Source organism: Mandrillus leucophaeus, unplaced genomic scaffold (assembly GCF_000951045.1).
Source record: "Mandrillus leucophaeus isolate KB7577 unplaced genomic scaffold, Mleu.le_1.0 Scaffold433, whole genome shotgun sequence".
In the NCBI taxonomy this organism is placed as follows: Eukaryota; Metazoa; Chordata; class Mammalia; order Primates; family Cercopithecidae; genus Mandrillus; species Mandrillus leucophaeus.
Genome location: NW_012104621.1, coordinates 636823 through 650614, shown reverse-complemented (window position 1 = coordinate 650614; position 13792 = coordinate 636823). Strand labels below are relative to the sequence as shown.

At 45.5% G+C, this 13792-nt stretch overlaps 1 protein-coding gene across 1 annotated transcript in view; it reads left to right on the top strand.

Annotated features, from left to right (window-relative positions):
- Window positions 1-3841: 3841 nt before the first annotated feature.
- IGFBPL1 (insulin-like growth factor binding protein-like 1) overlaps window positions 3842-13792 on the top strand; it is a 32805-nt gene continuing 22854 nt past the window's right edge. Inside the window, exons 1-2 of the mRNA XM_011993774.1 lie at window positions 3842-3853; window positions 3931-4056. Coding sequence (XP_011849164.1) covers window positions 3842-3853; window positions 3931-4056 — 138 coding nt within the window. The remainder of the gene's footprint in view (window positions 3854-3930; window positions 4057-13792) is intronic.

The window sequence follows — 13792 nt, the reverse complement described above, 5'->3', positions numbered from 1 at the left end:
TGCTCACTTCTGAATTGAGGGGATAGGATGGACTGCTTGGGACACGGCCCAGTGTCACAGCCACCAGTCCACTGTTTGGAGCTAACTTTTCATAGGTCTGTGTCCCCCACTGAATGGGGAGCTCTTCGAGGGCAGAGGCTCTTCTCATTCAGCTCCCTGTGCCCAGCTCCTGCCCATACCTCTGGCACCAGTTGGCATTCACTCATGTTTCCTAAACTAGTGAATGGAAAGCTAACATCCCTCAAGGGTCTACTATGTGCCAAGCTTTGTTTTAAACATTTAGTATGTTTACCACCTTGTTTCATCCTCACAACAGCCCTATGGGAAAGGTACATTATCACTCCATTTCACAGATGAGGAAACTGAGGCACTGAAAGATCCAGAATATTGTCCAACTTACACAGCTAGCAAGTTGGGGAGCCAGGCATTGAATGCTAACAATCTGGATGATCATAAAAGAACTCTCTGACTGCTAAGTTCTGATTTCAATGTAATTTTCAGCTCCTATGGCCAGGGCAGTCTGGGCTCTCTCAGAATCAAAACAAGAGAATGGCAGGGGCTTGTGGAGGTTTGAGAACAAACTTCTGTACCAGATCACTTGTACACCACTTTAAGAATTCCACGGAGAAGGCAGAATTCTTTTCAAAAATGAAATCCAGGCAGGGCATGGTGGCTCAAGCCTATAATCCCAGCACTTTGGGAGGCTGATGGAGGAGGATCGCTTGAGCCCAGGAGTTTGAGACCAACCAGGGAAACATAGGGAGACCCCCCCATCTCTACAAAAAATAAAAAGCTTAGCTGGGCTTAGAGGTGCATGTCTATGGTTCCAGCTACTCAGGAGGCTGAGGTGGGGGGCTCACCTGGACCAGGGAGACCAAGGCTGCAGTGAGCTGTGATTGCACCACTGTACTCCAGCCTGGGTGACAGAGTGAGACTCTGTCTCAAACAAAAACACAAAATGAAATTCATGATGAAATAATAGGCTGCCTAGGAGAGGAGGAGGGGATGGGGGAGTATCAGTGCTACAAGATTGGTTACGTGTTGACAATTGTTGAAGCTGGCGGTTCATGATACTATTCTCTTTTCTTTTGTATGGGTTTGTGTATTTCCATAATAAAAAGCTTAAATTTTTAAAATAAAATAAGAGGAAGTCCATGATTACCATAAACCCACATAAGCTTGCTGACTGTCTTTCTGGTTGTTTCCCAATTTCTCCTTTTCCCCTGCAGGCCTGCCTCTGACAGCCCCTCAGAGCATCACATGCAGCTCCCTGCCTTTCTCTCTCACTGTGTTGGCTTGTCTCTGTGTCTGCCACTTTCTATGACCTTCTGAGAATCAGGGAAAAGTTCTGCAATCAAGCCCACACATAAACACCCTGTTTTTATTTCACTTTATCCCGGAGCCTCTCTCTTTCTTCTCTGTACGTTCAAATCTCTGTTCTCTTTGTCTTTGCTTCGACTTCTCCATTCATTTTGACCTTGCTGTATGTCTAGGAATGGTCAGCTCTGGCTGGTGCCCTGCTTTAGAAAATGTGCATGGGGGTGTTTTCATGCATGTCTGAAAAGTTCAGAGAATGCTACCACCAAAAAACTTGGTTGTTGAAAAGACAAAAACTTTTCTTCTCTACCTCCTTCCTTTCTTAACTGTCTAATAAAGTCATATTCATTTTCATTTCTTTTCACTTAATAAAAGTAACAATAATAATAGCCATTGTGTGTTGAATGTGAGTTATGTGCTGGGCATTTGGATAAGGTTCTTATAGTTATTGTCTCACTTAACCCTTCACAACCTGTGTAACACGTACTAGTATTTCCGTTTCATGGATGAGAAAACTGAGGCTTTAGAGGTTAACTAAAAGCCCAGAGTCACTTAGCTAGATGCTGGCAGAGCTGGAGTTTGAACCCTTCTTATATTTTCCAAAGAGGAAACATATTCAGGCACTACAATGACATTAAAACATTGATAAAGGTTTCTAGGGTCCTTAGTGGGGACAGCGACACCCCTTCCCCACCTCTCACTGGTAGACCAATCAGAACTACATGCTCAGGCTGGGTCCTGCCCTGTGAGAAGGGCCCTAACCAGCTGAGCCATACCCAGGAAGAGGACCGTGATGGAGAGGGGGCCCTGAGAGGGATGGGGAGAAGCTCTCAGGGGCATGGTGCTGACTTCAAAGGAACGTCAAGGGCCCAAGAGGCACAGCTGGCACCAGAGGGTAGGCCAAATTCTCTGGGTCCATCCTGGACTTTCCCTCTAATGCCAGACCACAGGGCCAATTGTCAGCCTCCTGGTTATCTGTCTCTGGATGTCCCATGGGCACCCCAGTCCAACACGTCCCATCTGAACACCCCAGTCCAACATGTCCCATCTGAACACCCCAACTTCCTGCTCCTCCCCTGGCATCTTTATCTCAGGAATGGCACTACCCCAGACCCATTCATCCAAGTCAGGGACCCAAAGTCATCCTCTACTCCTTCCTCCCAATCCCTGCCAAATCCAGACACATCTCTCCACCCCGAAAGCCACCACCTTCGTCTCGGCCACTGCCCCCTTTGTCTGGACTATCTCAGTAGCCTCCTGCCCAGGCTCCTATCTCCTACCCATTTTCCATCCTGTGACCAGAGGGATCTTCCTAAAAATTGTCCTCTTAGCCTTTCCCTTCTCCCAGCCCAAGGGGCCAGCTGGAGAGAGGGGGAAAAGGAATAATGCTCTCAGACCTTCCAGTTTCAGTCTTTGCCCACCTCTGGCTGCCTCCTGTGCTCCCTGTCCACCAGTCCTACAAGCTGTCCCTCTGGTCTGTTTCCGGCCTCAGGTCTTTTCCATTCACTGTGCTCAGGCTCCCTCCCTCTTCCCTTGGGTGGGATTCTGGGTATCTCCTTTCCCAAGTGACTCTTATTCTTGTTGGTGTTTTCATGACTCATTTCCCTCTTTGATCCTCCACAGTTCTAAATAGATACTGTGACGCCAGAAGGTGATGGTTGGATTTTTTGTTATATTTTGGAGTAGGCTTTCAGTTCTTGGATCTAAAACATTTGAAGGTTAGAATAAGAATTCTTAATTCCTGCCATCGGGGCAGGACTTTATGGATCTCGAATCCTTTCACATTCTTGTTCTCATATGATCTTCACAAAGCTGTGGTTTAGGTAAGGCAGGGGGTATCACACCTGATTCAGAGATGAGGAAACTCCAGGATTTGAACCCAGGCCCCCTAACAACACATCTGGGCTCTGCCCACTCCACTCTGTCTCTGAACTGAAGATGAAAGGAAATCTATTCACTGACCAAGTAACCTATCTATGTTATTTCCTCCATGCCAGCCTATCTACGAATTAGTTAAAACATGCCTTTCTCCCAGTTTTCATTAATCACCAGCATCACAGAAGGCAGTTGCTAGGAACATGCAGCTATCCAGTATGACTTGTCTCAGATCTGCCTCTTAAAGCTTACCTGGTGTTTTTGGAAAGCATCTTGGAGTGGGGGTACCACGTGCAGCCCTGGTGGGCAACGCGTTGGCAAAGGAGGCTTCTCTCAATTGTTCTTCGGGTTTCTCAGGGCTCTTGGATGTCACTGCTTCTGATGAGCTGATGTTCTGCCCAGTTCTCGTCACAGCACCGAAAAACTCAGAGAAAAGGCAAACTTCCAGCAAATATTTACCTAAGAAATGAAAGCAAGCAGGCAGTCTGCTTCCTCATTCCAGAACACTGCTGACTATTCAGCTCCCCTTCTCATGCTGCAGACGTAGGACTTACACTCCTATTTCCTCTCTCCTGGACTCTTGCTGGCCCTTTCAAGCTCCTGCTGTGGGCAGCATCCCCTTGAGCTGTCGGAGCTTTGCCGAACAGCCATGGCCCCTTTGGTCAGGTGTAAAAATTATTACAGGCAATAAACTAGGACTCTGCCTTAAGGCAATACACTACGAACACTGGCTCCTAGATTCTCTTGGAAACAAGGCAGCCCATTTGTGGGGAGAAGAGGCTGGAGACAAGTTCAGAACTGAATTCCAACCACATGGTGGACCCGCTAGCTGTCCACCAGGTGTTCCTGCTCCCTTTCCATAAAGTAAGGATATTTTCATCCCAGGTCATACTCTCAAGCCACTCTGGCATCTAGGGACAGACATGGACTAGGTCTCACCCATGGAGTGTGAGCCGAAGTGATGTGTGTCACTTCTATGCCAAGATGGTCAAGGAACAAGCGTGTCTTTCCCACCTTCTCCTTCCCCATCTGTTGGTTGGACTCTAAGGCTCTAAAGGATATAGAATTACAGGATGGAAGGCATCTGGGTCCATGAATCACCATGCAGACAAAACTGTCTTCTACACAGGCTGTCCTCTCACAGACTAGTGTATGAGCAAGAAGCAAAGTTCTATTGCAATAAGCTGGTGAAGCGTGGGGCTTATTTGTTCTAGCAGCTGGTGTTACCATAGCAGACACAGCACAGAATGTAGAGGACTTGCAAGCACCACATGGTCCATCCTTTATTTTAAGGATAAAGCTTCATTTTGATGTAATTACCTCTATAAATGTCCTATTTCCAAATACAGTTACATTCTAAGGTACTGGGAGTTAGGGCTTCAACACAGGAATTTGGGAGGCAGACACGGTTTGGTCCATAACACCCCAGATCGAATCAGCCATGGTGGAGTGGGAGAGAGTCATGGAGGCAGTGAACAGACACCATAACTGACAAACTCAGGCCATTTGTGTTTGCCAACCCTGACCTCTTCACTCCTGCCTGGAGCGGCTCCTCCCACCTCTACTGATCGGCATCGCTCTTGTTCATTAAGTCCTGCCTCAAGCAGAATCTGCCATGAAGTATCTTCTGATTGCCATGATGCAATCTTCTGTCTGGGCTTGACCTACATCCTTTTATGTCATATGTTTATTTGTTCATTTAACACACACTTATGGAGAAATAGGTGCAGTGGTTCCAAGTGTGGACTTGAGGGCCAACTCCATCATTTCTCAGCTGTGTAACCTCAGGCAAATTTCATTGTTCACCTCTCTGAGCCTCAGTTTTATCTAAGACAAGCTATACCAACCTTATGGACAGTGGGGCTGAAATGAGCTAGTAGACATAGAATACTTAGCAGGGTGCCTGACAGACAGTAAGCACTCAGTGAACATTAGCTATCATTGGGGGCCGACTATGTGCCAGGTATTGGGCACACAGTCACAAAGTCACAGCCCCCTTCTAGGCCAGAGTGGCTTGGAAGCCACAGCTAGATCTGATTCAGCATGATGTCTGGGATACAGGGGAGGCTCCATACATACTTATTGTCAAAATGAAAATGATGAAAGAAAAACAAAAGAGAAAGAGAAATACAAAGATTGAGTACAACATACCTCTTTTGCTGGATGTCTAAAAGCAAAGAAACACTGTAAATGTATTTCCTCTGAAACCAGGCTGTCTCCTTCACTGAAAGAAGCAGTTCTTGATACATCTCTGTCAGATGGTTCATAGAAAATAATTGCAAAGCTCTTCTCCTTCTAGGTACGCAGAGATGCTATCACTTCCAGGAGTGCCCATCCGCAATGTGCTTCCTGGCTCCATTTCCCAGACTTCAAATGGATATTTTAAATTCTTGGATGATCATGGCAAGTTTCCTCACAATTTTACAATTCCTCTCTTCATACCATTAAGGAAGAATCATTATTGAGTTGTCACCAACCGTTCTGGGGACATTGGAAAGGCAGCCACCTTAAAGTGGGGGAAAAAAAGCTAAGACATTGGTTTTAAAATGCTTAAATTCTGGACATTGGTTTTAAAATGCAAAATTCTGGAATATTTGGTTTATAGTAGTAAAGATTCACTTCTGAGGGGCTGCCATGCTCCAGACTTGGACCCTTTTGAAACCAGCATGATAGATTTCATTTCGCTTCTCTTGGGCTTTCTTATTTTTGCATTGAACTCAAACAGAGAACTTGACATGTATCTCTAGAACATTTCAACATTTGATTTCTCGTCACCATGCTAAGCTACACAAGCCTTTTTGAATATTGTTTTTCCTATCCAATGTATATTAATTTCTTTGGGGGCATTTGAATACTCTCTCTGAGTTCATCTAGGTTACCAATAAAAACATTGAATAGAACAGAGCCCTATAGCACTCCACTACAGACTTTTTCCCAGGAGTTATGCAATGGTGCTGCAGTTGGCAGAGAGTGAGGAAAGAGATTACTGACTACACCAGACCCAGGTTAGGAAGAGTTACTGTACTGGGACCCTATATGTAGTAGGGTTCACAGCCTGGGTGATGTCACAGAAGGAAATTCAACAGTGTATCACAAAGGTTGTGCTTGTTTCCTGAGTGTTGTAAGCTTATTACAGGCCAGCTTCTAGTTATTCTCTAGAGACATGGCTTAATTATTAAATTAAGAACTAGCAATAGAAACTAGAAACTAGAAATAGAAACCAAACCAGAAGTAGAAATTAGAAACAAAAGAACTCAGATATCTAGAAGACCTAGTGCAATTTCTTCATTAACTTGTGAATGGAAAATCAATCTTGGACCCTCACTAAGCTAAAGGGGAAAGTCAAGCTGGGAACTAAGTCAGGCAAACCTACTTCCCATTTTATTTCTAAACAAGATAGCTACAAAGTTTCAATTAAAAAAAAAAAAAAGAGCTACATACCTTTCTCATAATTTACCCACAAGGAAATTCTTCGTGGGCCTCAAGGTCTTTACCCTAAACAGTTCTGTCGAATTTCACCTTGGTATGTAAATTGATGGCTTATCTTCACACGTGCCATACAAAGGACAGACAGAACTCAAAGTTATCCCTTTGTTCACCCGAGACAAATGCACATCTGATTGCTTCCTCTGCCCTATTGTTTATGTAAAAGTGCAGATTCAATGAGCCAGACTAAGGGACAAGTGACTATTCCTCTACCTTCCTCTCACACATAAACTGTGTATTCAGGGAAAGCTTAATCAGAGACTCAAAAGAATGCAATCATTTGTCTCTTATCTACCTACGACCTAGAAGCCCCCACTTCGGGTTGTCCCACCACACCAGACAGAACCAATGTACTTCTTACACGTATTGATTGACGTCTCATCTCTCCCTGAAGTGTATAAAAGCAAGCTGTGCCCCGACCACCTTGGGCACATGTTGTCAGCACCTCCTGAGGCTGTGTCACAGGTGTGTCCTTAATCCTGGCAAAATAAACTTTCTAAATTGATTGAAACCTGTTTCCGATATTTTTGGGTTCACAAAGTAATATCAATGGCTTTCTGGGACAGATATGAGTTTTGACTTGGGACTATTTTTCTCTCTTTGACAAGGAATGAAACCAACCTATATTCTGATCCTGCTCCTTCCCTGTTCTCTAACAGGTTTGCTTCCCCTCTGCTAGTAGAAGAAAGCCAATCTTTTTAGCTGGGCATTCAGTGACCTTTGTAATCTGTCCCCAACTAATCTTTCCAGACTATTCTAGAGAAGACTCAACTCTGGATAAGCCCACAGGAGAGCTGGGACTAACCTCTCAGGCCTACCCACCTCTCCTGTCTTCACTCATTCATTCATATCACAAATATTTACAAAGTACCTACACATCAAGGACTATGCTAGTTCCTGAGGATAAACGCTCTTGGGACACACCTTGTTTCTTCTTCCCAGGGAGGACAAGATCCTGGCTGCAGCACAGTATTCACCCTAGGGAGAGTTTTAGTGTTTTGCAGTTTCACATAGACAGAATGCAGATCACAAAGGAAGAGATTACTGCATCAGAAAGCTGGCTGTGACCAATTACCACGACGGGGCCTGGGAATAGTCAGGAGCAGAAGATCAGATTCTGCAAAAGCCATTTCTAGAGCACCAGGAGTGGGATCCATTTAAACTGAAGGCCAACCATATATAAGAGCGAGCTCGGGGCTGAGATACCCAGAAACTTGGGTGCTGGCCCCGGCCCTGCCCTGAAGAGCTGTGTGACCTTGCATGAGTCCTTTCCTATCCCGTGTTGCAGGATGGAAAGTGAATATGGCCCCTAAAGACCACTTTTTACCCAATTCAGTGCAGGTGTCATCTCTGAAGCTTTCAATGTCCTCCCTCACCAACCTATTGCTTCAGGCATACCTCTGAACATTCAGTGACTTCTGTATGCATTTCTGTTCTCTCCATCTGATAGATGGCTCCTTATTCCAGCACTGCAGCTTGTAATTATTAGGAAATACATATTGAATTGAGAAATAAGGAACATTGTCATTTCTAGATCTGTAATTCCCGCATTACCCACAAGGTGGCAATTTCCTACGGGTGGTCCCAGCACAAACCTTACATTTGGATAGAAGCCCCAGGAAGGGCCAGGTGCAGTGGCTCACACCTGTAATCCCAACACTTTGGGAGGCCAAGGTGGGAGGATTGCTTGAGTCTTGAAGTTCAAGGCTCCAGTGAGCTATGATTGCACCACTGCATTCCCGCCTGTGAGACAGAGGAAAGGAGAACCAGAAGGACTCTCCAAAAGGCTCATCCTCTGGCCCCTGGTGGGTATGTGCTGTCCCCTTCCCCTCCACCTGTGAAGTGTCCATCTGTCAGAAAGCAATACAGGCCTGCTCTACCGTGGCCAAGCCTAGGTTGCACTATTTCCAAGCTTCTCAGCTGGCTGGGAAAGACTGGTGGTCTGGCTCTTACTGACCTCTCAGGCTTCCCCTCCAATGTCTCCACACCCCACACAGCACTGCAGCTGTGCTGAGCTTGCTCCTGCCCTTTACTGTGCTGTTCTCTCTCTGGTCCTCACACCTTCCCATACACTGTTCCCTCCATGTGGATTCCGCCTCTCTATCATCCTTCCAGGCCAATACCTATGGGCTCTCTGAGATTTAATTTAGGAAGTGCTTTGTCCAGGAGCTCTCCTTGACTCTCTTTTTCCCTGAATACTCTTCAATAGTAACATTCATTGCACTACAATTGCTTCCCTATCCACCCTACCTGGGCCACCTTCTTGAGCACACAGAGCATGGCTTCCTCAGCTACTCCCCAGTGTCCAACACAGGCTAGGTGTAGAGTGAGCCTTCTGAGAGCTTGCTGGATGAAGAACAAATGAGTTAATGCATCAGCGAATCTACAGATTAGGGATGTGACATGGAAAGATGAACTGAGACTTGTACCCCTCCCCAATACGGGAGAAATTTGAGAATAAGTGGGGGGAAAAGCTATAGCAGATCCTTGAATAAAGCTGTCACATTCAATGTGATTTTTTTTACAACATTGATGAGAAAAAAGGAAACCACCTCCAGCCAGGACCACTGTCTGTGTGAAGTTTGCACATTATCCTGATGTCTGTGTGGGATGCCTGAAGATGTGCACCGGTGAGGGGAACTGGCGTGTCTGCACGGTCCCAGTGTGAGTGACTGTGGGTGTGCGTGAGTGCGCCCTGTGTTGGTCATGGTCTGTTCCTGCCTTGGGCACTGAGTTGCTCAGATACGGTTCAGCCCTTCGCTACCCTGAGTAAATAATTACCTTGTTCTTATTAACCTTTCTTAAATGTTCACATTCATTTTAATGTTTATGATTAGAAGTCTTTGGGGTTTTTATTTAGAAGTGTGGTAATGTTTTTATAACCAGAAATATGCCATAGGAACTCAACCTCTTGCCTGTATTAATTAGCCTACATAAAATTGGTTTTGTTATACGTTGTCTCACTTAAAGTCAGTTTCCAAGAACCTATCCACGGTGTTAAATAAGGACTTGCTGTGTAATTTTTTTGTTGATCTGGATCAGAAAGCAATCAAATGCTCTTAGCACAAGAATGGCACATTATTATTTTGAAAGGAAAAGGGCCAAAGGCATGTAAAAGGGGGCAAGTGCTTTCCTCCTATGAGACTAGGCTGTGCTGCCTTCTAAGAAAGTGAATTCTCCCGTTGGCAAGATGAACTCTTTGTCAATTATTTGTGAGGAAACTGGCAGCAGATATTTTACCCTCCTGGTCAGAAAGGAAGTTCCAGGGGCTTCCACTTTGTGTCACAGAGCTGATGTTGGGATTTTGCTGGTTGCCAAGTGCAACTATTCTATTTAGGAAGTGGGGAAGTAACCACAGGATGTGTGCTCTGTGATCTGAACTTGGGCCCTGAGCGCTGTATGCCCCGACTTTAACTGTGGGCTATGGTGGGTCACTCTCGTAAATGGTCAGAGGTCCCTCTGGGGAGGGGCTTACAGGATGGTTTATAGGATACATTTGTAAAGAGTCCTTCTTTAAGGGGACCCCGCCATCCTTTCAAAGAAGAGGCTCTGGGTTAATACTAGGTCTGAAAATGGGACAAGAAATTCTGGCTCTCCACTGTGGTGATTCAAAACAGGCTCTGGACACCAGGTGTGGAGTTTTCCCTGTTATATGGAGCACACAGTATTTTAGTAGGATGCCCATCTCTTTCAGTCCTAGGGACACTGTGACAACTAGCCAATGCCAAGATTCCTGTGAGTCAAAACACAGTGATGCTCACCATCTTACTGCCGATTACAATGTATGTGCCCTGCTCTGCCCTTGGCAGTTGGATGCTACCACTTGGCCTCTGCTATTCTGCGATCCCATGATTCCCAGTGGATTAAGGAGCCCAGCTCAGTGGTAGCATCTCTTATCTTCACATGTGGCCAAAAGAAGAGAGCCACCACCAAGTCTTCAAGGACAGTAGTGGTCCCCTCATTAATGAATTTCCCAATGTCATAGTGAAGGGAATGTCCTCTGGGCCCCCCTGGAGAATGTAGTGGTTGGTTGGGTAGGTGAGTGTGCGAGTTGTCTACAACAAATCGATTCCAACATCTCCCTAAGCCTTTTTATCCCATCCCCTACAACACACCAAGGATGTTCTGGCATCTCAGTATCTTTAAATACAGGTCACCTTTGAATCCCCGTTCCACTCAAGCAGCTAAGTAAACTGTAGAGCCTTTTCCCCCTGCACAAATTAACACATTGAATCTAGAATCTCTGATCAGTGCACTTGTATCAATAAATTTGACTTGATGCTAAATTCTATTCTGCCTTCCTTGGTCTAATACCCTAAGAATCTATTCATGCATATATTCTCCAGGTTTCTACAATGTCATGTAGCAAAATCTTGCCTTTTTTTTTTTTTTTTTTGGTATAGAAGCTAAATCTTCCCAGGGCAAATCTTGTATGTGCCCTACTCAACTGCCTAGACTTTTGATGTCAGTTGAGAGTCTAGTGGCCACAAGCCAGAGGAGAAAAGGTATCCCTTGCAAGGCAACTGCCTTGGGTGATCTTAACACAGAGTCCTTAAGCAAGGGAAAGAGAGTCTTCTCAGACATGACAGGCAAGCTGCTTCCATTGGCAAAGGAAGCTCAGAATGACTCAAGGGTTCAGGATTCTCAGCTTCATCTGAGTCCACCCCGATTTCCCCATTCCAAGTCTCAGGTTCTCATTCCCTAACTTTCACATAAGAGACTGGCAAGCCTGTGAATTCAACTTATAATCATGCAACACACACAATTACATTTTTTTGTGTCAGTTTCAGCAATATTGACCCTGTAGTTGCAAGAAACGTGTTCTCATTTATCATTTAAATAAATAATTTGTATTATTTTTGAAGCATATTTGTAGTTAAGCTTTCTAGTTCTCTGATTATGACCCATCTTTGACAGTTATTTCCTGGGACCACTCCTGGTTCTATTAGCTGGATCACTCAGGCCTAGTCAGATGACAAATAGAATTCATTTCCCTTTTTTATCTTTTTCAGGCAAGCAACAGCTCTGTTTCCCAGGCTGGAGTGCAGTGGCCTGATCACAGCTCAGTGCAGTCTTGAACTCCAAGGCTCAAGTGATCCACCCACCTCAGCCTCCTGAGTAGCTGGAGGCATGTACCACCATGCTCAGCAAACTTTATAAGTTTTTGCTAGTAGAAAAGAGGTCTCACTGTGTTGCCCAGTCTGTTGAACTCCTGGCACAATCCTTCCAGCTTGGCCTCCCAAGGTGCAGGGATTACAGGCGTGAGTCACTGTGCCAAGCCTACAAATGGTATGTAATATAAAGAATTATTGGGCCAGGCATGGCGGCCCATGCCTGTAATCCCAGCACTTTGGGAGGTCGAGGGTGGTGGATCATCTGAGGTCAGGAGTTCGAGACCAGCCTAGCCAACATGGCAAAACTCTGTCTCTACTAAAAATACAAAAATCAGCAGGGCATGATGGCACACACCTATAGTCCCAGCTACTCGAGAGGCTGAGGCAGGAGAATTGCTTGAATCCAGGAGGTAGAGGTTGCAGTGAGTCAAGATAGCACCACTGTACTCCAGCCCGGGTGACAGAGCAAGACTCTGTCTCAAAAAATAATAATTTAAAAAAAAAGAATTATTGGCTGGGCACAGTGGCTCATGCCTGTAATCTGAGCACTTTGGGAGGCTGAGGTGGGCAGATCACTTGAGTTCAGGAGTTCAAGACCAGGCTCGACAACATGGTAAAATCTTGTCTCTACAAAAAAACCCAAAAATTAGCCAGGCATAGTGGCACATGCCTGTAGTCCCAGCTACTGAGGAGGCTGAGGCAGGAGGATAGTTTGAGCACAGGAGGCAGAAGTTGCAATAAGCGAAGGTCATGCTGCTGCATTCCAGCCTGGATGACAGAGCCAGACTCTGTCTCAAAAAAAAAAAAAAAAAAAAAAAAAAAAAAAAGAAGAAGAAAGAAGGAAGAAGGAAGAAGAAGAATTATTATTAATTAGGCAACTTGGAGGTAGCAACTGTGAAGCAGCTACCACCATTAGGGCTAGGAGAACAATGGAAATGGTTGGAATGACTAAAACTTAGATGCATACAGGAGGGGTCCTTGGAGCTCAAACTCAGACCTCTGCAACCACTTGGCTGATCCTAGTGTCACTGAGCTTGGAGAAAGAACCCCAGGGGGGCTGGGGCGGTTCATTCTGGTTGGGCCTGAACTCTAAAATCTCATCAGGACGGTGTGAGCCCCAAATCTCTGCTCAGCTCTCACCTCCCAGCAACTGCCCTCAAGTCTTGCCCTGTACTTGTGCAGTACAGGGTCAGCCAAAGGTCTAAGACTTGTGGGACTCCCTCTCTGTGGTTCCTCATTTTCTGTCCTAGATCCCCAAATCTCTGCCTAAGTCTTGAATTCTGATGTCTACCTCTTCTGTCCAGTGAGACTGCTTGGCCTCCACCTCCCTGCACAGTGGCCTGGAAAGTGTCCCCAGGAAGAAAGTTTGGGTAGATGTGGGGCTCACATTGTGTGCCCCCTGACACTCTCAAGGATCACAGCCCTGTGTTAGAACACTGTCCAGTACCTGTCCATAGCTGTTTTCTTTAATTTGTCAAAGTTATATAGTGGTTTACAGCAGGACAGCAAATCCTCTATCATTCTTTTTTGTCTGCTCAGTATCTGAATTCCCATCTTTGCAGAGTTCTACATCTTGCTACACCCCCTTGCACGCAATATTGAAGTGAAATCTGTCTCCCTAAAAATCCCATCTGTCATTTATGGAACTTCCCTCTAGACACCCACCTTGCCTTCTGCTCTGTAATGGCCCACCAGAGGTCTGGAGAAAGGGCTTTCACCTTCCCTTAGCTTGGAGAAAGACTATCTATGACTGCCCTAACTGTTAAAGCTTGAGGTTCAAATCCGTGGCCTATTTATGGAGTGGCCTTTGCTCAACTGAGCTCCTGTCCTCTTCCTCTGTGCTGGAAGCTCTCCAAGGACAGAGAACATCTGCCATTTATCTCTACGTTCAAGGGAGGAATAAATGAATGGGACATTCATACCCACTTCAGCAGCTGCTGGGTGGGCATACATCTGCTCTGAATGGGGGATTGACTAGTCTTCCCTGTGTTGTGTTTGTG